Genomic DNA, 27,495 nt, shown 5'->3' with positions numbered 1-27,495 from the left:
CCCCCTCATTGTCGTGGGTGAAGGCACTGTCAGATTGACGTCGTGTTTCTCTTCTAGATATTTGTTGCTGAAAAAGAGTCGGCGGAAAGGAGCTGGGTAATTTGTTTGGCATGTAGTCGTTTGTGACACTGTTGGCCACGGAGTGAGGTTAGGCTTGTAGAGTGTTGTAGTAACTAACTCATCGTCAACGACAATGGAAACAACGTCAGAACCACGGCGTCGGCGTTCATGTTTGCATGTCCAGTTGAATATACTGCATGGGATGTACTTCGTGGACCGTACTCGCACACAAGGTGTGCCGCCCATTACTGTTACTTCAACGTTGTCTATCATGATTAGTTTGTAGAACGCTGAGATGGATGCTCTAATGTGGCGCAAACGCTGTTCGGAGTTATGTCCCTTAGTCGTGCCAGGATTCGCTGGTCATGGGTTTGAATGTCAAGTTCTCCCCGATTATGATTCTTGTTTTGTCAGCAACGTGCTTAGTGCCTTCACCAAGCAATAATCATCTACGACATGCGTCACTTGGGGCACCTCCAATAATAAGGCTGGCAGTCGTGACATGAAATACTGTTCAAAGCGGCGGTAAAACCAACTCACTCACTCTTCGTATCACCTTTGTCGGAATTCATAAGAAAACGGAATTTCGAGGAAACGATTTTTCATTTCAAGAAATTATTTTTCAATCGGGTCTTTCTCCAGGTGTTTTTCTGCAGATTGTATCTTTCAGGGCACTCTATAGCTATTGCCATGTCATATACTTCGCGGAGTAGCACTGATTTATTTCACGGTTTTGTATTCTAGTAAATAGTTGCGTGCACTTTAGGTTTTTTAAATTTTAGTTTTAAGTTTTCAATTAGTTCGGCATTCTGCACGGCATTGACATGTATAGTACGTATGTGGTTTTTTAAAGTTGTGATATGACCGTATCTGACAAAAGTGATAATGTACTACCCAATTTATACAAAACGTGGAATCACCGCGTCCAATATATAACCATGTAGTATACATTTCACTTAGAAATACCTGTCAGATATGGTATGAATAGTTATGCGACATCCATTTTTTGTGTGAAAAACCTAGAGTAGATATCCTAGACTCAACCAAGTAACCCTAGTCCTAATTTAATTAGAACATTAGGTTAGAAAAGACTCAACAAAATAATTGTTACATTTTGGATGAATTTCCTTGATGCCTAAAAACTTTTAATCTCTTACTCCTAACATGCCTTTAAGGCTTATCGCGCTGAATATCGCCATTTTGCCACATGCATTATCAGAGATAATTTTATGCGAAATGTACATTGTATTTAGAAATTATTTCATTGCGGTTAATTTAATAAGGTAAATACCACATTTAGATCCCAGTGGAGTTGGGGCAACTTTAAAGCATACCTCCTTCCCCATATGAGCGTTATGTAGACCCAAACACGTACCTTATATTCATGAAGAGCGGGTAACTATGGTAACACATGCGGCAATATACTTTTGGTAATTTCATCGTATACCTGTTTTGGTACCTGCAAGTATGTTCTTCTGCATCCATCACAGCACCGGATTATTCCTCTTTCCCAGCACCACTGTAACTAGATATTTGTAGCAATTATTCATATTCTTATTCCGTTTCAGGTTTATTTTGCTCTGACAAATACCTGTTTTAGATACCACCCTGGTAGAAGCTCAAATGCATTTACCTGAAAATATTTGCTAAACTATTGCATTTTCTTTTAAGATTTAAGTTTTTGTGTATAATTTGCTATAGCAGCTCATCCTTCCCATATACCCTGTATACCGAGTTGAATTGTGAATGGAAACAACTGCATGTTACACGACGCTGTTTTTAAGGCGGTCTCTGCTGGCACAACACGAGAGCCGGGTGAAAGAAGCACTGTCTAATATGACCAACTACAACACGTCGCTCACGGTTGGACGGAAGGCTTTGCAGGTACGTTGTGATACGTCAAGTCTTATATAGCATGTATATTCAAATTTTCAAACATACATAACGTCTCATAACTATAAAGTACAAAATCAGACAAAACTTGAAGCATTCGTAAAATATCTAAAATATTCGTGTCATTTCTCGACGGAAAAGACCGAAAAATTCACATTTTGCACGTGTGGAATCAAAACGGACGCCAGATACCCCAAAGGTCAAATTTATGGTTGTTTTTCTGTTGTAACATTTGGATGAGAGGACGTGAATTGCATGCATGGTTTTGTCCATACTATCTGTGGTTAAAGCGTTCGCTCGTCACGCTGAAGACCCATGTTTGATTCTCAACGTGGGTACAATGTGTGAAGCCTATTTCTGGTGTCCCCCGCCGTGATATTGCTGGAAAATTGCTCTAAAGTGGCATAAAACCACACTCACTCACTCAATCCATCCTATCTATAGCGATTACATGACTCAAACCTAACCCCTGTCATCATTAATTTTCAGCAAATCCAGCTCCACGAACAGAAGATGCGGATGGAGGCACTTAGCGGATGGGTAAGACACAATGTCCCTTCAAGCACGTGCTTAGTGAGACTAGATGAAGGTTAAGTGCGGTTTCATCGCACGAATACAACACGTGGTGATCATTAAAACCACAGTCAGATGAAGTCTGTTGGACTAGTACATGTATGTCTTTTCACTGGGATTTTAACGTGGAATTGTCCTACACGGAACTGTGGACCTAGAATCTTATAGCACCTCTCATTCGTAATTATGCTAGTCTACGAAACATCTAATAATTAGACATGCATATACTTATAGAGGATTTAGATGGTAGAATCACACTTTGGACTTTGCTCACAAGAAGCTGAATGTTACTTTTTGTGTCCACGAAACTGTTAACTAACACCACCTAAGCAAAGCCCCAATTTGACCCATGCACTGCCTAGAATCGTACATTAGAGATGTACGTCACAAAATCTAACAATGTTTTGCGCTGCACTTTCAGTAACACGTTACCTTTCAGAATAGCCTTGCATTCTAGATTGTCCTGTATGTGAACGCTTATATTTTTTATAAATTAAAGACCTTTTTTTCTTTTGCTTCTCCCGTCTTTGTATCAGTTTATACCATTATGCCAATCACCGTCTCCATCACAAAGCGCAATATGCCTCTTCGCGCATTGCACATCACATCTGTCGCCAATAGACACATGCTGCCGTTGTCAATCTTCAATACGCAATGACACCGCTGCTTTTGTCATCGACTCTGAACTCATCACTTTCCCAACGTCTCTCGTCTCTTCATCTCGTGTAGCAGTGTGTGCTCATATTCTTCATTCACTGACTGCTTCATTCACTGACTGCTTCATTCACTGACTGCTTCATTCACTGACTGCTTCATTCTGTTACTTGTGTCATCTGCGAGTATCTATTCTATGCTTCGTCTTGAGTAAGTCTTCTCTTACATGTGTTGTTCTTCTTATCGATATCGTGGCAGCGTAGGTACCCTACACCCATTGCTTGTTGTAAGAAACTAAAATGGGTACGGATGGCACCAACGTCTGCATAGTATTTGTATTTGGAATCCTCAGGAGATCCGAACAGATACCAAGCGTGTAAGAGCCGACTAAAACAGATCGGGGGGTCAGACTGTGATTTTGGTTGATTACGTTCCATCGTCCCCGTACATGGATCGGTGCTCATGATGTCAATCACAGGTTTACCCGATCAAGGCTCGTTTATATATAGCGCCTTGCTTTAGCTGGAACAACGCTGACTTTGATGGGAAACAATAATATTCACAAATTCACTAACTGGGAAACTCGTCTCTCATTAAGCTGAATTGAATGGTGTTGGTCGACTCTCAAGCCTTGGTTTGTCTTGTCCAGGCTGAGACGGCTATGTAGCTGAAAAAATGCTGAATGGCAAGAAACATGCCATCCACCACGTAATCTCTTCTAACTAACACCACTTGCCTCGTTTTAAAGCAAGCTTTATGTCGAGCTGTCGAACCCCCGGATGACGGTCGACTTAAGCGAAAAAGAACATGGCGACGTAAAAGTAGCGAGAAGAAAAAACCTAAATCCAAACCTGGAAGTGAGCTCCTAAATGGCATCCCGAAGGACAACGAAGCCCTGATGAGTGACCACTCTGACATTGAACTCGCTGATGTCAAGGTCGAGGTAAGCACGTGCATCGCCTGTGCATGTGCACACCCTGTGCCTAAGGTGTGAATGCCTGACAGAAGAATGCAATGAATGTTGCTTGCATAATCCGGAAATATGTGCATGTGAACACGTGGTTTTCAGGCAATTCACTCATTACTTGGCATGCTTTGAGAAGCGGTATGTTTATCATAATAATGAAATCAATGCTGAAATATGCGTTGCGCTTGAACATGCATTTCATTCTTGTATCGTCTTTATGGACTTCTGTTGTTTCTTTGTTTATAAACTGATGTATTTTGTGCACCCAATGCATTGTGGAAATCATACACAACCTTCACAGCCCTTGTGAGCTCTGGGTTTATGAATCACTGTTTTTTGTACTGCTACAACTGAAGGAACACTGCATTACTTTCTGTCTATCTATCCAAACTCTCCTACACTAAGCTGTTCTGTTTCTAGTGGAACCTTTCGTCAAAGCATGCATGATTGGACCACACTATCTTTCTTCACATTAAAGAAATATATGCCATTATGAAACAAATAAAATATATTATCAAAAACTCTGTAATATGGTTGACGTAATGCAATGATTTCTTGCTTCGTTTCTCGCATTTTTAAATGAAACAAAAATAAATAATATACGTCAGATGAGATGCCAATAACACCTATCTGTTTCTGGTGGTTGGGCTCGGTGGCTTGGTTTATTGCGCGCCTTCATACTCCAACGACGTTGATCGTTATTCATAATATCAGTGGCTTGAACGGTCCAGTTTGCTTCTTTACAGAGCCATCATATGGCTAGAATATTGCTGTGTGCAGTGGTAAACACCAAACAAACTTCTCACCAATTCTAACACGGATCTTCACATGAACCACCTCACATGTCTATGTATGAGGCATGATGTTTCGTTTCTCATTGTATTTGACAAGGATACCATACAGACAAAGACTGCATTGTCTCGCATACGAAAGATCTATAATATCGTAGATTTGGTCTTCATATTCTTCCTACCGTTCCCATGGTACCGTGAATTTAACAATGACGCAACACTGAGCCAAATGGAAGGTGTGGATGCTGCTTGCGCGATCATGCTGAGCTGCGGCATAAAATTATTCCCCTATAACGTTTTATTTGCTGAAGTGTATCCCAGCTTATATGATATGAGCTTGCAACTCCCATAAAGGATGGTGGTCGGCGGAATGTAGATACAAGGACGCCCAAGCAGGTACATGAATATGTGTACATCTAGATGCTTTAATTCATACCTGGTAGATGTTTGCTGAGACATTCACTGTGCATGGGACTGGGCTATTTACATTTTAGCAAATACTGTCATTAATCCGCATATGTTTGTTGTTGATTTTATAACAAAGTTCATTTATTGTTATATAGAACGACTAACTTTATTTATTAATATTTTGATTGTACTCACGTCAACATGTTAATATTTATAACATGCTAACACACTAAGGACTGATTTAACCATTTTTGTTAATTTTTGGGAATTACTGTTTATCTTCAAAGAGCATTTGTTTATACATTACTGGTAGACAATAAACTACAATCAATTCTTAGATTTCAGAAAAGTAATTTGAGAGACCTGGTGATTAATAAAAGTAACGAATCATCAGAGAAGAGGAGATTCTGCTTTGGTCATTATCAGTGGATGTGTGTTGTCTATGCTGGGGTTATGGGTTCATGAACAAGAACAAAATTCAAATATTGTCACAAACATTTATTCATACGGAGAGGATGTCTTAAGTTGGATAATTTGTTCCTAATCCTTTTCCATTTGTGAATAAAATGTTTTAACTATTGATTCATATTTAGTACACAATTCAAAAATTCAGTTATTTTGATGTCATTTACATGGATGACACTGTTCATGGCGGTGAAACCTATTTCAAAGATCCATATGATCAATGCGTTATCACAGTACGGACCAGTTAACAGTGGACCATGTTTGGTTGAATGTAGAGTGGGGAGAGCAGGCCAGAGGAGGAGCTCGTTGCTGCTATGGATGAAGGAGTCCGGGAGATCCTGGAGTACAAGGACGAGGGCTACATAGAGCTGGTCCTGAAGGTGCTGGCCCGCATATGTGATGGGCAGAACACAGGGCTACAGGTGGGTACAGGTGGGGGAACATGTGGGGGAACATGTGGTATGGTGGGGGAACATGTAGGGGAACATGTGGGATGGTGGGGGAGCGTGTGGGATGGTTGGGGAGCGTGTGGGATGGTGGTGGGGAACATGATGGATGGAGGTGGGGGAACATGTGGGATGGTGGGGGAACATGTGGGATGGTTGGGGAGCGTGTGGGATGGTGGTGGGGAACATGATGGATGGAGGTGGGGGAACATGTGGGATGGTGGGGGAGCATGTGGGATGGTGGGCGAATATGTGGGATGGTTGGGGATGATGGGGGGGAACAGGTGGGATGCTGGGGGAACAGGTGGGATGCTGGGGGAACATGTGGGATGGTTGGGGGGGTACAAGTGGGGGAACATATCGGATGATGGGGTAACATTATGGGTGGTTATTGGTACAGTAGAATCCTGGTGATGTCTGTGTGATGGGGGTGGGGGGGTATATTTAGTGTCAGTTGGCGGGGTAAAGGTTGCATCTTTATAGGCATAACACATGAGAATAACATCGTTATGGCATTTAATGTCATAACCAGGTCTTTCGATGACCACAAAGTGACAAAATCTTTATTGGACTATACGTCCCCAACAATTAATGTCATAGTATTATTATGGGAAACCAGTCACATTAATCTTAATATGGAACATTTATTCTTTTACAGAACTATCTACGGGAGCAGCCGGACAATGTGAAGTCCTTCAACATCGTGGGCGAGACGACTCAGTTCCTGAACGTCGTTTACACCACCATCAACAACAAGACCATCGACCTGGTCATACAGCTCTTCAGCTCTCTCAATGAGTTCTGTTCGGTGAGATTCGCACAGAATTATTTCTTATTCCTCATGTAAAAATCGACATTGACGTCTTCATGATCATGTCACCGTCATATTAACAGGGCAGGGGTATCCCGGAGCATTTTCATGTCTCTCCTACTTTATTCAGTGTTTCAGTTCCAAATGAAGAAATATCAATATGATAACATAAGTTGTCACCCCGATCTCGATGGGTATATGGTGTGATGTACCCTGTGTGTGAGCCTATGTACCCCGAGCCGTTAGTCGAGGGGTACATAGGCTCACACATAGGCTACATCTTACCATATGCCCCGACGGATTGGTTGACAACGAATTTTTCTCACCAACATTCATTCATACAGACCCGGGGGGCACGGGTGGCTACTCGTCGCGATTCGCTGTGCAGAGTTGCGTCCCTTGGGCACGCCAGAAACCTATGATTGTGGGTTCGAACCCGTTTCGCCCCGATTATGTTTCTCGGTTTGACAGCACCATACCCGTGCTCATGGGTTTCACCGAAGTGGTAAACATCTGAGACCTGCATCACTTCGGGCTTTCCTCCCACATTAAGCTGACACGCCACGATATAACTGGAATATTGTTAAAAGCGGCGTTAAACCCAACTCACTCACTCATACAGACCCGGAATATATGTCCGAGGTTTCACTGAGCAAAACGCTTTGATTCCGCCATTTTGACAGCTAGCAGGCAATGCAAACGAACTGACTTAGTTCCCTTTACCCAATGCATTCGGTTAAAATTGGTTCATATCAGCTCAACGATACTAATGAGAGATAAGCAAGTTACATAAGGTGTGTTCTGATTGATTTCTCAGCGGACTACATGGAAAATAATTGCCCACTCCTTAACCAATCAGAAACTAATATTTTAATGCTCGGTGAGATAAACCTTTATTTCAAACGGTAAGGGCTTGTTCCTAATTGTGCCATATCCATATTCAGGGCAACCAGGAGAATCGCAGCGTCATCTACGACAAGAAAGTCATCGACTACATCAACTTCATCCTCAGGGCCGGAGAAATAGCAGACTGTCCAATAGAAAAGGTAAGATAACTCTCAAGAAGCCGTTCACAATAAATAAAACAATACTAAAACTAAATTTGAAAAATGACTTGGTAAATCTCATCCCTGTTGAACATGGAAGGGTATATTTCAGTGATAATGAAGGACATATGCCTTAAAAGGAAATTATAACAAAAATGTTGACAAAAACATTTTAGTGCAAGGCATGCCTAATAGCTTGGAAAGTTTAAATGTCAACATCATCTATCCGTGCTAAAAGATAATAAAATATTGTATTAGTAGGATTAATATTGCATGTTGAGACTGACGAGCGCTGTATGATTGTGTGATTTGAAGGATTTTTTAAAATGATTTAGTCGAAATCGAACAATCGACTTTCGACTCGAGGTTTCTTATGAATATGGAAAGGGTTTTGTCGTTTTATTTATTCCCATTATGAGAATATCGGTGTGTTATTGCAGGTGATAGAGCTGCAGCAAACCATTGCCTCCCTCATCATCTCCCTCATAGAGGAGAACGGCCCTGGAGCATCTCAGGTGGCAAAGGTGAGGAAACGGTCGTCAACAATCTTGGTTGAAAGAACGAAAGTGTCTAAAGATAATAAATAAACTTTCGTAACCAATTATTTACAACTTCAAGGTGTTTCATGTCAATACATTTAGGCATTTGTTCTCGGGGCACAAGTGGCCCAGTCGTCTAAGGCGCCTCAATTCGCTGTGCAGAGTTGTGTCCCTTGGGCACGCCAGAAACCTATGATTGTGGGTTCAAATTCCGGTTTGCCCCCATTGTTTTTAGGTTTGTCAGCATCATACCGAAGTGGTAAACGTCTCAGACCTGCATCACTTCGGGCTTTCCTACCACATTAAGCTGACACGCTGCGATATAACTGTAATACTGTTAAAAGTGTGTTGAACTGAACTCACTCACTCACTGCATTTGTTCTACAACAATGCTTATGTGAACTTCAAAGTGCATTTCGCTTAACACGTAACACATGTTCTGATATATCTCTAATAAACTGTTCCGTTAACAGGAAGTGAAGGATGCACTTGACAAGGAAGCAGCGTACAGATGCATGACGGTCTGTTATGAAATGCACCAATCAGAGAAACCCAAGCTGGAGGGGCTGGTGCGTTCCACCGAAAACGGCGGTTACCTGCAATCAGCTAAATCTATCGCAGCCTTTGGCGGAAGTATACTTCAGGGCGTTGTGGTATGACCTTATTCTTCTATCTCATTGTCATTTTCTTGTTCTATGTAGACTGATAATAAGACACTTTGCACTGCCAACAAGAATTTTATTCTTGCTATTCCAATGCATATATTTAAAGATCTTTTGATATGAAAAAAACATTTAAATCAGATCTAAGTTCTCGCTGCCGCTAAACAAAGATCTGAGGACATCCCATTACGGGTCATTTCAGAACGAACTTTCGCGAACTTTGACCGACCACTGAAATGACTAACAAGCAGTCGACATCAGCCAATTAGAAAGCAGCTTTTTCGAGCATTATGGCACTCATTTCAACCTGGCAACTTCCTTTACAGACTACGCTTGAAAAATATCTTGATACAGTTCTTGATTAAAATTTTGAACACTCCAGAATGTCTAACATATGGTTGCAATTGTATGGCACTGCTTCCCACGTACTGTGCAACACCTCCTCCATTCAAATATTTATCCCACTGATGCGAGAGACGGACGATAATTTTGACAGAATCAGTCGTACGGGCCGTAACTGTCTTTGGAATACCCCGTGTTAACATTTTCGAGGCTGCATGATTAGAAAACACATTCTGACTGTCACTTTCATGATCTGGTAAGTGACAAATGAAAGGTCATTCTGACGTGACCTGTAATGGGATGTCCTCAGATCTTTGTCTTGCGATAGCGAGAACTAAGATCTGATTTTAATGAGATTGACCAAGAAGGTACCAAGTGCCATTGTTTAACATCTTATGGTATGACGCGGCTCTATCTATTAGGCTCTATCCACATAACCATGAAGGCGGTCACCGAGTCATTAGTGTCACTGAGAACATAATACATGCACCAATGTTTGCAAGGACAAATATACTAATGCTTCTTTGTTTCATGGTACAGAAAGGGAAGAAGAGGAATGCTCTTCGTGAAACTGTGATGGAGGTCGGATTCAGCTTCTACATGATCCTCGCGCGCATGATCGACATCGACAGCCATTTAGTAGACAGTAAGGCTACGTGTTATTACACACTATAGGGTCTCCCGAGAGTCTCGTTTAGTTTCTTCAAGTGCATTCCAACCACCAGTATTGTTTTTTTGTACAATTTTTTGTAGTTTGTTTTCGGATGTGCAGTGCCAAGAAAAAGTTCCAAGTATCCCATGCTTGTCCTTGGTGACGATTAAACATAGAATTGTCAGCTGCTATCTGGAAAAACATTACTCCGAATTGGTTCTATGTTCATACTTTCGGTCACTGGTTGGTCTCATCCATGGCCAATAATGTTATGGCAGTGCTACAGCTTCGATTGTGCTGAATTTGACCAGGACTAACCCTCTCATTACATTCATCCCATGTTATTTAACATTTCATGTTTTTCAAATGCATTTTCAGCCCTCAACCTCAGCCCTGAAAACCAACGTGCTTTTGACTACTATAAGAAGAACTCGCTCTCCATTGAAATACTCAAAGATGATGTCCTCCAGAAGGTCAACTTCAGGGTCAAGAACAAGGTGTGTGTTTATTCTAGACGTGTACTGACTTCAGACGAAGATTTGTACAGTCAAGGTCAAGGTCCATGCTACATCAAGTTGAAACTAGGAATATGTCTGTATAACCCACTGTAATCATTAAGTTGAGACCCGTTAAGATTCCGGGGTAAAATGGGTCTTCAGCAACCCATACTTGCCCTAAAAGGCGACTAACGGGATCGGGTGGTCAGACTCGCTGACTTGGTTGATAGATGTCATCAATCCCAATTGCGTGGATCGATGCTCATGATGTCAATCACTGGATTGTCTTGTCCAGACTCGATCATTTTACAGACTGCCGTCATATAGCTGGAATATTGCTGAGTGCGGCATTAAACAACAAACAAACAAACAAACAAAAAACATTAAGTTGAAATCTGAATTTGCACCCATAATCATTATTATCCAGTCCCTGTCGAATGAAGAGTGAGCGGGTAACATGTTTTTTATGCTGCTTTGAACGGTATTCCAGTAACATCTCGGTGCATCAGGTTAATGTGGAAGGAAATCCCAAAGAGATTCAGGTCTTAAATGTGTCTTTGGTGAAATCCAGCATGCCTATTGTCCTGAAAGTGCAATGATCTGTCATCAGTGCTCCTCTCCTATATAAAACAATGTTAACCCATCTTTATGTTGAATCAGTGCTGAGACCCCCTCCGTGGTCTAGTGGTAGAGCGTCTGCCTGGAGACTCGAAGGTCTGGGGTTCTATCCCCGGCCGCTTCATACCAAAAGATGTTAAAAGATGGTACTTGTTGTTACCCTGTCTGGCGCTCAGCATTAAGGGGCTAGGCTAAAACAAGGACTGGTCGGCTAGGAGTGTTTACTGTGTCTGAGTGGTGTATTCTTGTTAAACTGAGGCATGGTATCTCAGTGGGCTAGCACAATAAATTGGCATCGGTCCGGACTGGTACAAGCAGCCACTCACACACATGAGCATGCACGTCGCTATATAAGTGCAATAATCTTGTACTTGACGTTAAACCCCATTTCACCTCACCTGAATTAGTGCTGTTCTAATCTGCATCTGTGTTCACAGAGTGTTCTCAGAGAAGAAGTGAAGGAGAAACTGAAATGGAATGTGGACAGGTCGTCGCCTAGCAACAAGATCCGGGACCTAATGAATTGGACACGTGATATCATGGGTGATATCTCCTATCAAAGGAAGATTTTGAACAACCCAATAGCAAAGATGTTTACAAAGGGATGGTTAGTATAATACTGTGACATCATTCTATTGCATGTCATCTTAGATAAATGTTTCACTAGTTTAGTTTATGACCACCTGGTGTCATCACTGATTTTCAGAGATCCAATCATATAATTGCCATCACTACTTTGCCTTTTATTGCCAATGGAATCTGTTTCGGCAGATGATCAAGGCTAATTATTCTCAGGTGTTGACACTTTGAATTATATCATTAATACATACATGGCTGTATAATGATGCTTCTGTCACATCCAAGGAGACATTGCCAAGACAGATGTCTGTCACGCACGTAATTCTACGAAAATGGCAGTTTGTGATACGAGAGTTATCCGATCAACAGTCACCGGACATAATCTAATTTAAGAGTAGATATGAATTGATTTTGCTGAATTATTGTGCATGCCTCTTGTTACGAGTTTTAGCAGATCATAATGGAGACTATTTTCCCATCTTCATCAGGTTGCTATGGAACTATGGTGCTATCATTCTGAGCATCGCCATCAATATCCTCATGCTGGTCACCTGGAATGCCAAATCGTCTATGGAGGATTGTGGGAAGATTCTGAAGGATAATCCAGAGAACGCCACCCTGCTGTGTCCTGGAATCTACGAGTAAGTGATCCATGCATCTCTGTATCTTACCATTGGTAACACGGGATAGGGTGGTCAGGCTCTTTGACTTGGTTGATACATGTCATTGATCCAAATTGCGTGGATCGATGCTCATGATATCAATCACTGGATTGTCTGGTCCAGACTCGATTATTTACAGACCGCCATTATATAGCTGGAATATTGCTGAGTGCGGCATTAAACAACCAACCAACCAACCAACCAACCAACCATTGGTAACAATCTGGTGCTTATCGACTGGGAGAGTGAGTATGGTTTTACGCCGCTTTTAGCAATATTTCAGCAATAGACACCAGAAATGAGCTTCACACATTATACCCATGTCGGGAATCAAACCCGGGTCTTCGGCGTGGCGAGCGAACGCTTTAACCACTAGGCTACCTGACGGCCCTGGTGCTTAGTCAAACTAGGTTATATTCATAAGTGTGTTAATATGATTTTACGCCTATTTATTCAACCCATATCGTTGCCCCGATTATGTTTCTAGGTTTGTCAGCACCATACCCATGCTCGTGGGTTTCACCAAAGTGTTAAACGTCTGAGACCTGCATCACTTCGGGCTTTCCTCCCCCATTAAGCTGACATGCCGTGATTATACACAGTGCATGCGTACTAATAATATTGTGTATTCCCTGGTATAGCAAGTAAATCAATTGCAATCTGAATCTTAAGCACGTGTACTTATTGTACATGACCTATTGTAGATGACTGACCTCAGTACACGTTGGGGCAAGCATCAACGAAAACGTCGGCGCAAATTTCAACGCAAACACACACAAGCTTCTCCCTAATTCGCCATGTCCTGTTTCAGTCCGAAGCCTCGTATTGAAGGTATACGAGAAGACCAGTACCAGATAACGTTATGGACGCTCGGGGGCGTCCACAACCTGTGTTCCCTGTTTGTCCTCATCAGCTACTTCCTGTCTAACCACCCGCGACTGCCGCGAACATCTGACATCAAATCATACTTCAGGTAAGATATTTAATGTTTCTCAGATTCCATCTTTAATACTGTCTGCAGCACCCGTGATTACATACTAGGGTCGGTTACATACCATGTTGTGACTCAGGCCTTGGCATAAACGGCATTGTGTCTCACTTGACAACATGGGCAATAGCCTTTGACCTTCTGGACAATGGACCCGTGAAGATCCGGAGTAGAATAGGTCTTCAGCAACCCATGCTTGCCGTAAAAGGCGACTATGCTTGTCTTAAAAGGCGACTAATGGGATCGGGTGGTCAGGCTCGCTGACTTGGTAGATGCATGTCATCGATCCCAATTACGTGGATTGATGTTCATGATGTTAATCACTGGATTGTCTGGTCCAGACTCGATTATTTAAACACCGCCGTCATATAGCTGGAATATTGCTGAGTGCAGCGTAAAACAACAAACCAAACCAAAATCTTCTGGACAATGCTTCTGAATCAGCTTCAGGCAATGTTTTTAAGGGCTACTGTTCAGAGCAAGCTTCATTGGACTTTTGTAAGTTGTGTTCCTCCTTTCACCACTGCACCACAATACAGCCTGTATGGCGGAACACAGTGAATACAACCCAGAATGCTTTTCACGATGTCAGATTCTATTTTTTATGCCACACGAGGTTACAGATGGATGGGTAATAATGCCAGTAGGTTCTGCACATATGTGCAACAGTCTTCCAAGATGTGAGTGAGTTTGGTTTTACATCATTTTATGCCAATATCCTGCCAGGGGAAACCAGAAATGGGCTTCACACATTGTACCCATGTCGGGAATCAACCTGGTTTTCGGTGTGACAAGCGAACGCTTTAACCATTAGGGTACACCACCGCCCCATTATGTATGTTCTTTAATGTCTGTTTGCAGGAAGCTTTGTGGGAGTCAGAGCCCGGAAGAGGAAGAGGATTCCAAGAAGGACGACAAGGTTTCCAAATTGGACATCAACTTCTTCAGCTTCACCACATTCTACTACCTGGTACGTCATGTTGGCCACTATGTCTGTCACTGTTCCGTGTGACGACCATCACATGGTCTCACAATGTTGTTGGTCAGCATTACCACAGTCCCATTGTCTGCCAATGTTGTTGGTCAGCATTACCACAGTCCCATTGTCTGCCAATGTTGTTGGTCAGCAATACCACAGTCCCATTGTCTGCCAATGTTGTTGGTCAGTGGTATAGCTGTGACGTTGTCTGCCAATGTTATTTGTCAGCATTACCACCGTCACCTGGTCTCACAATGTTATTGGTCAGCAATACCACAGTCCCATTGTCTGCCAATGTTGTTGGTCAGCAATACCACAGTCCCATTGTCTGCCAATGTTGTTGGTCAGTGGTATAGCTGTGACGTTGTCTGCCAATGTTGTTAGTCAGCAATACCACAGTCCCATTGTCTGCCAATGTTGTTGGTCAGCGGTATAGCTGTGACGACGTCTGCCAATGTTGTTGGTCAGCAATACCACAGTCCCATTGTCTGCCAATGTTGTTGGTCAGCAATACCACAGTCCCATTGTCTGCCATTGTTGTTGGTCAGCAATACCACAGTCCCATGGTCTGCCAATGTTGTTGGTCAGCAATACCACAGTCCCATTGTCTGCCAATGTTATTGGTCAGCGGTATAGCTGTGACGTTGTCTGGTACGATCACAATTACCAAGTTTGTTGTAGATCACCTATGTCATCCCCTTATTGGAACATGACAATGTTCTTAAATTTATCAAAACTAACTTAACCCTACTGCCTGCAGTAACACAACGGGTCTGTTGGTAGGGTAGGACATACATTCCCCTTCCCCGAACACCTAGTTTCATTATTATGATAAAATATGATTCATGAAATCTAAACACTTACAGAGGTACGTGTATGAAAGCCCCTGGGGTTTCTAATTGTAACAGACCATATTCCACTTTCTGTTGTAGCTGTTTCTTGGTATGTCCATAGCGGGAACACTGTTCCATGGCTATTTCTTTGCATTCCACCTCCTCAACATCGTCAACAACAATCAGCTTCTCAGCGGCGTCATAAAGGCTGTCACAGTCAACGGTAAGCTTCATCAACAATGACATCACATGTTGAAGAAATGTATTTAAGAAATAAACGACTCGTGGTCATTGTTCATCTTACAATAAAACACTGCAAGGAGAATTAACAGCAATGCTGTGATGCCTTTGGGCCACAGTGCCAGGTCAATCTGTTCCTGTGGGTATCAAGTCTATGCAACAAGCATACGAGTTTTCCACGTCTTCCATGTAGGGCAGATTTCATTTCCCGGAACAGGAAATAGTCACTGGGGGCTAAGTCTGGGCTGTAGGGTGGGTGATTTAACTGTACAGCCCAGACTTAGCCCCCAGTGACTATTTCCTGCTCCGGCAAATGAAATCTGCCCTACGTGGAAGACGCTTCCAGGGTGACGAGGACATAAAGGCTGCCACAGAGGCGTGGTTAGATGGCCAATCTGAGGATTTCTAGAAAACAGGTATTAAAAGCTTGAAGGACAAATGGAATAAGTGTATTGAGGTGTATGGAGATTAAATTGAAAAATAAAAGTGCAAAAGATATTCTGAGACTTGGTCTTATATTGAAGTTGCAAAATTTATTGAACACCCCTCGTATGTTATACTGGAGATGTTGCATTGTGTTGTACTATAGGTATGTCGTTGTGTTATCTTTCAGGTATGTCGTTGCTGTGGGTGGCTGTGCTCGGTTTCATCCTCATCTATATCTACTCGCTCATTGGTTTCGCCCTCCTCCGTTCCTACTTCTCCCCGGACGAATATCTCTACTGTTCTACACTCTGGGAGTGTACCGTGACAGTTATCAGATATGGCCTCATCGGAGATATGTTTGAGGTGAGTACACATAGCATTAGCAACTAGTTGTTTGTGTCTTTCACAGTCAGATAGCATTGCAAACAAGATGGATAATTATGAACCTAACTTTTCCACGATAAAAAACAATCTGTTTCACTCGACTTATGGTACAAAATCTATTGTACATGACCCCTACATGCTCGCTGACTTGGTTGATGCATGTAATCGAACCCAATTGCATGGATCGATGCTCATGATATCAATCACTGGATTGTCTAGTCCAGACTCAATTATTTACAGACAACAAACCAAATCAAAACCAAAGTGAACTGTTTATGTAAATATTAGATATTTTACGAATGCTTCAAGTTCTGTCTGATTTTGTACTTTATAGTTATGAGATGTTAGGTATGTTTGAAATTTGAATATACATGCCATATAAGACTTGACGTATACCAACCAACCAACATGACCTCTTGCAAATGACCAATTGTAGGTTGACCGCCTCCGTGGTCTAGTGGTAGAGCGTCCGCCCGGAGAGCGGAAGGTCCAGGGTTCGATCCCGGGCCGCGTCATACAAAAAGACGTTAAAAGATTGTACTTGTTGTTACCCTGTATGGCGCTCGGCATTAAGGGGCTAAAACAAGGACTGGTCGGCTCGGAGTCAGTATACTGTGTCTGAGTGGGGTATTCATGTTAAACTGCGGCATGTATCTCAGTGGGCTAGCACTATAAATCGGCATCAGTCCGGACTAGTACAAGCAGCCACACACACACATACACGTGCATGCACATCGCTATATAAGTGCAATAATCTTGGACGCGACGTTAAACCCAATTTCACCTTACCTCACCTCACCACCTCACCTATTGTAGGTGACATGATCTCTTGGCTATAACCTATGACCTATTGCAATTGCAGGAGATCAAGCAGAACCCCATGGGAAGCTCCTTCTCTCGCTTCTGGCCTCTGGTTTTCTACCATGTATCCTTCTTCATCTTCATCACCACCATTGGTCTCAACATCATCTTCGGTATCATCGTCGACACCTTCTCAGAGCTCAGAGATCTCAAGGTATGTATCAACCGTTTCTGGAACTGCCAAATCTATATATTCTGGCATGACATGGTGATGTCCACTGATGTGTGTTTGTGTGGATGTGAGGGTTAACAGCAATGTGTGTCTGCCTCTGGGCAGAGATTCATCCCGAGCTGTGATCGGGTACTCGTGGGTTTTAATACCGGTATGACCCTTGTTCTGTCAGCACCAAACCTTTGGTGGCTTAAACGACTGACACTTAGGGATTTACTCCCACATTATGTTGACAAACTGTTCAATGCAGCGTTATACCCCACTCACTCACCAACTCATTCACATTATTTTCTCGTTTCAGTGGAGAGCCGAGTCGGACATGAAAGACACGTGTTTTATTTGCAGCAGGAACAGCTACGATTTTGAACATCATGGAAGGGTAGGCCAATTTCTGTATTGTCCTGTAAATGCTGCTTTTTGACACCGCCTCTTCTAGGGGCGGTCACGTAGCCTAATGGTTAGCCTAGCCAATTCATGCAGATGTATTCCATTAGGTATGTCCCAATAATATTTGAATGTTTTCTAAAATGAGTATAGGGCCGGTCGGGTAGCCTAGTGGTTAAAGCGTTCGCTCGTCACGCCGAAGATCCGGGTTCGATTCCCGACATGGGTACAATGTCCGAAGCCCATTTCTGGTGTCCCCCGGCGTGATATTGCTGGAATATTGCTAAAAGCGGCCTAAAACCATACTCACTCACTCACTCCACCTCTTCTTGAGACAATCATACGGCAACCGGCCATATCTTTATCCTCGTTGGATCATACCTGAATACACTGTTGCATGATTTCTCTGAAATTGTTCAAAACAAAATAGTTTCATCGTATCTATAAGACAAAAAGAAATTCTGATCGAAAGTGACCCATTTTGCATAAACATCTGGTTATATTTTTTTTATCCCAAAGTGGAATGGCATTGTTTTGTGTGAGTCTGTCTGTATGTTTACTATGTGTTTAGGATGTGTGAACAAATCCCAATACTGACATATCTGTTGCAGGGCTCCGACTACCATGTGCGATATGAACACAACATGTGGGCCTATATCTACTTCATCATTCACCTGGACGACATCAAGGCCAGCGACTACACCACCCTTGAACTCTACGTCAGCAAACTGGTCAGTGATGGATACCATACAATACTATAGTCACAGAATAGGCCCCAGCACTTTATTGCCTGAGGGGCGGTCGGGTAGCCTAGTGGTTAAAGTGTTAGCTCGTCACGCCGAAGACCCGGGTTCGATTCCCGACATGGGTATAATGTGTGAAGCCCATTTTTGGTGTCCCCCGCCGGGATATTGCTGGAATATTACTAAAAGCGGCGTAAAACCTCACTCACTCACTCTATTGCCTGTCGAAAAGGTGTCTGAATTGATTTGATTGGGCTTCGTGACTTGGTTGAGTGCATGTCATCGCTCATGACGTCACCCACTGGTATATTTAAGGCTTATTGAGGAATATTGCTGACTGCGGCATAAAACAAGAAACAAGTAAACAAACACGACATATTCTCGACCTGCATGGTACATATGCACAATAAACAGTAAACATCTAACTTTTAGGGTCATACGAGGGTGGTGGGGTAACCTAATGCTTAAAGCGTTCGCTTGTCACACTGAAGGCCCAGGTTCGATTCCCGACATGGGTACAATGATGTGTGAAGCCCATTTCTGGTGTCCCCTGCCGTAATATTGCTAAAAGCGGCGTAAAATCCAACTCATCGTTACACAAATTTCACTTTCATTCACTCTTTTCAGGCTTCCAGGGAGAGCTACGACTTCTTCCCCTTGAACCGCGCTCTGTGCCTGACCTCTGTGGACATTGATGCCACAGAGTCCAAGATCGATGACCTCCTGCACCAGGTCAACTGTATCTCCAAGAAACAGAAGGAAGACGTAAGTCATGTCCAGAGTTAGGCCGGAAGGAAGCCAAGTTAACTGTTGGCTCGTCATCGCTCATGGGTAGTCAGAATCGTACAATCGATTTGTGATTATGGAAAGGGTTTTGTCGCTTTTATTATCCCCCGAAGTTGGCGGGGGATATAGAAATGGGTTCTGTCCGTGCGTGTGTGTGTGTGCGTCCCGAAATCGTTTCCGGAGCTAAACTCAGAAACCGTTAAATATTTCTCTACAAAACTTTGCATGTCTGTCTGCTGAACTGGTGCCTTTTGATGTTTAGCACTTTTAGAAATTTTTATTCTGTTTCAATGGCAACAAGTTGGATTTAAGTTTTGATATAGGGTGGGTTCACTTATGGAGTATAACAAAGAAACTGTTTAGTATTTCCTTGCCAAACATTGCATGTCTATATATAAAGCGCATACTGAAGTGGTGCCATTTGATATTAAGGAGTTCTAGAAATGTTTATTTTAGAATTTCCATTGCAGCTATTTGACATTCGCTAAGAGAAATGTTGGGTCAGTTACCTGGTTTGGGACCATAATGTGTTAAAATGGGCAGGGGATATAGATGACTTCGACTATGCTTGTTTACCATGTGTGAAGACTGTCCTCTGTGATAGCTGGAATAATTGTTAAACGTGGAATAAATCTCAACTCATGGCATGTACGCATATTACTGGGACGCATAATTTGGTGCGAATTAGGATGAACAAGTGTGTATCAATGGGCATGGATCCAAACTCACATTATTGACCACAAGTTTAATGCATCTTCCGACACTTCTAACTCATGCAAGGCAATTGGTTAGCTCAGTGATAAAGCCATCACTCCCCACAAAGAAATCCCCAGGTTGATTCCCTATATGGTACAATATATGTTGACCATTTGTGATATGGTTTTACAAGTTCTGATTATTGCATACAACCATACTCATCCGCTCACTGTGACTGATACACATGGATAAGGGGGCAGTGGGATAGCCTAGTGCTTAAAGCATTCGCTTGTGAGGCCGAAGCTCTGGGTTTGATTCCCGACTTGGGTACAATGTGTGGAGCCCATTTCTGGTGTCCCCGTGCCGTGATATTGCTGGAATATTGCTAAAAGTGGCGTGAAATCAAACTCACTCACTCTCTTATTGCTGAGGTTTTAATATTACTTTTGAAAATAATTTTATACATGGTTTATATTACCCAATTCATGCAGATTAGGTATGTCCCAATAAGATTTGAATGTTTCTAAAATGAGTATAGGGGCGGTCGGGTAGCCTAGTGGTTAAAGCGTTTGCTCGTCCTGCCGAAAACCCAGGTTTGATTCCCGACGTGTGAAGCCCATTTCTGGTGTTCTCTGCCGTGATACTGCTGGAATATTGCTAAAAGTGGTGTAAAACCCAACTCACTCACTCACTCACTAAAATGAGTATATTTATCTCTTTACAGGATGCCGAAAGGAAACGGAAGGTTGAAAAGCTGAAACAGAAGAGATGGCAAGAAAAACATCGTAGATATATTTTCGGTGGAGATTACGATCACGAAAGAGAACCCTTAATCCCACCATCCCGGGCAATTAGCGAGGACAGGTTGTCAAGGGAACCAAGTGTTCTGAGGGATGATAGGCCGAGTGAGACCCCACGGCCCCACAAGTCCAAACGCGGAGATGGTCGTGGAGCGAAATATCTTGCCCCTCCTGAAGATTACTCTACGCCGAAGCCTAAAAAACCCTACATCAGCTCAGCTAGAGAGGAGCAGGATGATGTTGAAGGTCTGATTTCGGAATCTGAGGAGTCTCATTCTGGCAGTGACACGTTCCAGCGTGAAGGTTCCTATGACATCCTCGATGAGGATATTCCTGTGAGAGATATGGCTCAACTGCCTCCACCACCCCCACCTCTCCCGCCTCCTACCATCTCCCAGATTATCTCTGGCCCACTCACACCACATGCACTCCCCCCTCCGCCCGTCTCGGCGTCTCGGAGAGTTCGAGATGACGAAGATGCAGAAGAATTTGGAGAGGGTGTGGAGAGAACTACAAGGCTCTGAGGTTCTTGGGTATGGAATTTTCGGAATATTAAAATAAAAATGGTTATATCACGTGCAGCCTTCGTAACGGTAGGAGGCTAGATAACGTCTGAATGACAAGAAAGAGGTGTGGTAAATGAATCGGGAAAGTATTGCAATGACAAGATTTCTGAGTAAAAATGCATGTCATCAACTCAGGTTCAATGTTGTTGAAAATCGTCATACAACGGTAACGTGACCATTTCTTAAACGGAGATGGAGGAATGTCAGCTGCTGCAGAAGGATTCTCCATAAGGATACCCCAGAACTGTGATCCTAGTTTATCCTGAAAGTGGCCAGATAGCCAGCCCTTGAATCAAGTAGGATGCTCGAGCTTCGGAATCTTCATTTGTTCAGGACATGACTGGATAAACAGTTAGGTACTCTGTTCAAGAAGGATGCTTGAGGGTAGTGATCTTAATTTGTTGACACAGTACCCTTTTCTGGGATCACACTTTGTCCAGGAAGTGACCGGATACAAAACCACTTTATCTGTTCAAGAAGGATACTCCAGAATCGTCATCCAAATGTGTCGACTCGTACAGGCGCCCATTGAGTAGAACGACTGTGCCTTGCTCTACTGAACATATGTACAATGACTGTTATGTTGTCCCTTGAACTTGGCTGGGACATAAACACAGCTCCAGGGTCCTCGTGGTGAGGTCTCTGGTCTCCCGAAGTCGCCATTAACAGGGACGTCTATGCATTTATGAGAACTCTTCACCACGACAAGCGATGGGAGATACTAGTACTTGAGCGTGGGGTACACGGTCGAAATCAACCAGTTAAGGATCTATAGTCCTGAATATTAAAAACCTGTGCTGTACATTTGCTAGTGTAACAGACATTTCTGTAATTTGTTAATTAGTTCCCAAGTGTATAGTTTAATGTGTCTTCCTTTCTAGACTAATATGTAGCTTGATCGTTTTTAGTGCAAAGTCAATGCATCTGTCCGGGGTACAGAGATCACCTCTTCAACACTGCTCGTCATCAGGAATATGTGTTGACACAATCACTGTAAATATACCGTGCTTGTCATAGCAGATGTATTCACGAATAATATTGTGTATTGGCGCCAATCTTCAGCGTAATTGTAATTATCAGTGCTTCCATATCAGGGCCATGTTCGGAGCAATCCAAGCATTTAGACCAATAAAGCCTGGATCAAATGTGGACGGTATGTCGAGTGCAGCGTTAAGGTCATACTTTAACCTGATCGTATGTGTTCGACTCGGCATCACCTTCGCCTTGGATATTTCGGATCATGGTAGTCTGGTACTCTTTGGCAATTGACCCACAGAGACTATGCTTAGGATCATTAGCATGATTCCAACGTGTCCTTGACATTATGATGGAACTGGAAACATCTGTTGCATGATACTGACAGGTCAATCAGCTACTCTTATCACAACTACTTCAGTCTTCCGATTGAAATGCATTACTCCAAAAAACTATAAGTATTTTAGCAATTCCCACTCTATTAAAAGAAAACTTCATTGCCAATTTTCTCCCCTTCATAGAACCAGTATTCGCTGGTAAGGTATTCGAATCACAGATTCGAACCGATTATGGTACTTGGCCTGCCAGTATCCACAACATGGGTCACTTTGGCTTTTTGCCCATATTGAGCTAAATATATGAACTTAAATAAAACTGAAATACAGTTCAGAGCGACGTTAAACCAAACTCTCTCTCTCTCTCTCTGAAATGGGAAATCCTCAAACTATTCACTGCGTGTAAAACCAGCACTCGTGTGATATATGAAGCTACTATATTTCATAAATTATGAGAATTAAGTAGATTATGTGAGAAGTGATCAATACACAAGTCGTTGCTAAGAAACAAGATTTACATTAATGTTATGTTGCCCTGGCTGTGTAATCCGCCTCCAGCAAGATCATCCCTTGCACTACCCCGTACTTGTTGTAAGCGATCATTCAGGTGTATAATTGTCTCCACAATTCATACCTTGCAGTTAATTAATATTTGCATGAACCGTGAATGGTTACCTCACTAACTATGCAGCACATTCATATCCCTGCATACATTGTTTCCACTGTTGTACTAGCTCACTGGTCAATATCAGCTGGTCATCAGTGATCAATCGTTACCAACTGGCTTGTCCATACTCCAGTGTGACATAAGGGACTGGTCATTAATTAAAGGGGAGGGGACATTAAGGTTAAGTGAAGGCTTTACAAATTAACAAAATATGATAGTCCCCTACCCACGCCCTCACACATGCGCCCGCCCCATAAGAAATGACCAGTCCCTAATGTATCCGGTTGTTGCTATAGTTCACTTTGACTAACGACACGTGTTAGAATCAGGATGGTATTTACAGTCAGCTTCCGCAATAGGGAATAAGGAATAACTGTTTCCGATAATCAACATCACAATATTTTACACAAATACTTTTTCAAATCCATTATTTTTTCTATTTGATAACTTTATAAATGTACCTATTTTTCAAACAAAGGCTTCTTGTACGAAATGATATATATTTCATTAGAACATGACAAGATCTATAGATGTTGTGAGGTATTTTTATGTATTCTTTGTGAAATGATTGATTTTAGTCCCAATCACACAATTAGCATGCAAGGTAATGAAACAAATTAACAATTCCACCATTTTTATCTTTTAACGTCATGTCCACATGCAATCTGAACAGATTGTTATTTTAGAATAGAAACGATGGCTATATGTTATAGCCATACGGTAGCCTTAAGGCCAGTAATCTGGCTGTTTGACATCACTAACGGGTTTACGGGATTTCATTGTACGACAGAGTAAATAACCCTATGTGATATTGTAGTGGTTATACACTAGAACCTGCCGTACTTGAAGACAAGTATGTTATGGGAATGAGCCGGTGGCCTTTGTTTGGATGTAGATTATGTTTTAGTTGAGATTCTTTTATATCTCATTGTAATTTTATGTACAATACGACTGAGTGCCGACGTTTTTTATAATGCAATTGTTGTAATTTTAATGATTGATATTTTAACATTGTTTTTGTATATAATATTTTATCATTTGCCTACCTACTGCAAAGCATTATGTGGGTGTTGCCATAGTAACCCATCGAAACGCAGACATTGGCGCCTCAAACTACTTAATGAATGATGCCAGTCAGTAATTTCTAAAACCGGAAGCCATGCCCTTGAGTGGTTAACATTTATTATTTTGATTTTTAGCCCCAAATTTTAATTAAAATTATGTTTTAGAAAACAATTCAATCGCATGGAATAAGAACGAAAATTCAACATGTATATATACGTACAAGGGAAGCTGCATTCTTTCAAACTGGTTTGATATATAAACATGATGGTAAAGGAAATACAATAAATAAGTTTATTGACATGTTATAGAAATGATCACATTGCCAGCTTTAATATTGGGAAATGGTGAAATGTGTTTGAACAAAGGTCTTTACGGAAATTGAAACTACGGTTAAAAACCTTCGAAAAACACCACCTTAGTTTTGCTCTTGGGGGAGGATAGACACTCCACAGAACAGGTTTCGCTTCCCTATTTTTAATTGTGTAAATCTCATTCTTGATGTCCTGGTCATAATATGACGAATATTGATAAAGGCTTCATATACGATAATCACTTAAGTACAAAGTTCAATGGGTAATGTTTGGGAGTATTGATGTAAATTTAAACACATGACATAACTGGCATAGAGACATCAACAGAAGCACACACCATTCGGAGCAGGTGGTGTGTGAAACAAAAACCCACTTGACCATCCTACATGTCCTGACATGCGTGCGTGCGTGCATGAAACGTTTAGTGCAGGACCTGGTCACATGACCGATCCCAGTCAGTGTAGATGTAGGTGTTTGTTAGAGGTAGGTTATTACTGTTAATGCTGACTTGATTGAGCTGCTGAATGGTTCAGCGCCCTCCCGACCTCTGTATATATAATGTGGTATTGTACATCTGATGTTGTTTTCCGAGATTGTATCAAGCATGTGGGGCTGACGCCCTACTTCAAATAAACAGACATTTTATACCATGCGTGTGAGCGTTGTTGTTGTGGAAATATACATGTGGAATTATCATCGCACAGAGGCTAGCTTTTGTCATGACATGAAGTTATCCCACAGACGACATGCCTATCTGTATTTAATTACCAGTAGAAACATCATGTACAGCCTCTTAGCCTCTTTAAAATATTATACATATAAAGCATATCCTTTGTTGTGAATTCCGGGGTAGAATAGGTCTTCAGCAACCCATGCTTGCCGTAAGAGGTGATTATGCTTGTAAGAGGCGACTAACGGAATCGGGTGGTCAGGCTCGCTGACTTGTTTTGATGCATGTCGTCGATCCCAATTGCGTGGATCGATGCTCATGATATCAATCACTGGATTGTCTGGTCCAGACTCGATTATTTACAGACCGCCGTCATATAGCTGGAATATTGCTGAGTGCGGCTTTAAACAACAAACCAACCAACCAACCAGCCAACCTTTGTTGTGGGATGTTTTACCATATATAAGATAGGTACGCGATGAATCGCAAAGAACAGTGAAGAACGAAATGTGGTTTATTTCACGATAAAACATTGTTCTATCATGACGTCATTTCTGGTGATTCGAATATGCGCTCGCAACTTGATGTCGTCGTATATTGGACGACGTTCTTTTTTTTTTTTAGAGCGAATAGTCGCAATCTTCTGCGTCAGCCGAGATCCGACATATTTCATGGCAGCCTCAATAGCCTCCACCGTCAGGCCCGAGAATTATCTCATCTGAGCCAGCTCCACACGCTGTGGCTAACTCATGGTTGGTTGGTTTGTTCTTTGACGCCGCACTCAGCAATATTCCAGCTATATGACGGCGGTCTGTAAATAATCGAGTCTGGACCAAACAATCCAGTGATTAATAAAATGAGCATCGATCCACGCAATTCGGATCGACGACATGCATCAACCAAGTCAGCGAGCCTGACCACCCGATCCCGTTAGTCGCCTTTTACGACAAGCATAGTCACCTTTTACGGCAAGCATGGGTTGCTGAAGACCTATTCTACCCCGGAATCTTCACGGGTCGGCTAACTCATGGAGGTCAGCAACGACAGACATCTATAACAACGACATTTGTCGATACAGCGATGATAGTAAAGGTATATCTAATTTATTCCCCACTCCGGAAGAGTAATAAATTTTATTTTTTTTATTAATGTGATGGTGACGTATCACAGATGATATAAGTATCTGAGAAGGATACGCATTATTAAAAGATATTTCTATAAACATATAGTTTCGAAGTGATAAATCCACCACTCAGTCCCAGTGGCAAAGCGGTTGTGTCAACAGCTTGACAATCATGCAGAAGTACTGTTGTTTGCGTCCCTGGAAGAAATGTTTTATTAATTTTAACCATCCACGATCAACTATCTGTCAGAGAACGATGCCATACAATCAGTCGGACCACACATTTTAAACGCCCAAATCTGTTATAAGTTTAACTGGCTTTTACTACAGGCTTGGGGTAGTGGGGATCTAATATGTCCGAATACGTGAAAAACAATGAGCCAAGACCCTACTTTCGGCCATGGAAGCCGTGCCAATTTACGCTTGTCAGAAGGGTACTCAAAGTACGTGATCTAGACTACCAGTTGGTGGCTGAGTGGGTTAGATCGCTGACTTTGTGTGCTGGCGATTAGGTGCCTCAGTCTGGCAAGTGTGAATTCGAATCCCGGACGGGACTCAACCCACAAAAGTACGAGAATCTGTACTTTACTAAAAAAAAAGTGTTATCCCAAATATAACATTTGTTATAAGACCCAGCTCGTTAAGTAGTCTGTTTCAGACCCCGTCCGTGGTCAGGTGGTAGAGCGTCCACTCGGTGAGCGGAAGGTCCGGGGTTCGATCCCCGGCAGCGTCATAACAAAAGAAGTTAATTGATGGTACTTGTTGTTACCCTGTCAGGCGCTCGATTAGACACTGAGGTCCGAGTGGTCTAACATACTTGAACCAT

General features: G+C 42.3%; 1 protein-coding gene across 8 annotated transcripts in view; it reads left to right on the top strand.

Moving 5' to 3' along the window:
* Positions 1–25,528, top strand: part of LOC124142019 (inositol 1,4,5-trisphosphate receptor type 3-like) — a 244,393-nt gene extending 218,865 nt beyond the window's left edge. For 6 of the 8 annotated variants that reach the window (XM_048397454.1, XM_048397456.1, XM_048397455.1 and 3 more), the window contains 22 exons: positions 58–96; positions 1,845–1,944; positions 2,443–2,493; positions 3,929–4,123; positions 6,087–6,233; positions 6,916–7,065; positions 8,013–8,114; positions 8,555–8,638; positions 9,127–9,306; positions 10,198–10,303; positions 10,688–10,806; positions 11,862–12,031; positions 12,492–12,644; positions 13,477–13,638; positions 14,515–14,623; positions 15,565–15,688; positions 16,319–16,494; positions 17,378–17,530; positions 17,850–17,927; positions 18,544–18,663; positions 19,303–19,440; positions 20,882–25,528. In XM_048397454.1, coding sequence (XP_048253411.1) covers positions 58–96; positions 1,845–1,944; positions 2,443–2,493; positions 3,929–4,123; positions 6,087–6,233; positions 6,916–7,065; positions 8,013–8,114; positions 8,555–8,638; positions 9,127–9,306; positions 10,198–10,303; positions 10,688–10,806; positions 11,862–12,031; positions 12,492–12,644; positions 13,477–13,638; positions 14,515–14,623; positions 15,565–15,688; positions 16,319–16,494; positions 17,378–17,530; positions 17,850–17,927; positions 18,544–18,663; positions 19,303–19,440; positions 20,882–21,481 — 3,256 coding nt within the window. In that variant the 3' untranslated portion in view covers positions 21,482–25,528. The remainder of the gene's footprint in view (positions 1–57; positions 97–1,844; positions 1,945–2,442; positions 2,494–3,928; positions 4,124–6,086; positions 6,234–6,915; positions 7,066–8,012; positions 8,115–8,554; positions 8,639–9,126; positions 9,307–10,197; positions 10,304–10,687; positions 10,807–11,861; positions 12,032–12,491; positions 12,645–13,476; positions 13,639–14,514; positions 14,624–15,564; positions 15,689–16,318; positions 16,495–17,377; positions 17,531–17,849; positions 17,928–18,543; positions 18,664–19,302; positions 19,441–20,881) is intronic. The other 2 variants (XM_046510559.2, XM_048397457.1) reach the window with 1 other exon arrangement.
* The last annotated feature ends 1,967 nt before the right edge of the window (positions 25,529–27,495 follow it).

This window comes from Haliotis rufescens, unplaced genomic scaffold (assembly GCF_023055435.1).
Source record: "Haliotis rufescens isolate VD_foot unplaced genomic scaffold, xgHalRufe1.0.p SCAF_17, whole genome shotgun sequence".
Lineage (NCBI taxonomy): Eukaryota > Metazoa > Mollusca > Gastropoda > Lepetellida > Haliotidae > Haliotis > Haliotis rufescens.
This window is presented reverse-complemented; position numbering and strand designations above follow the sequence as displayed.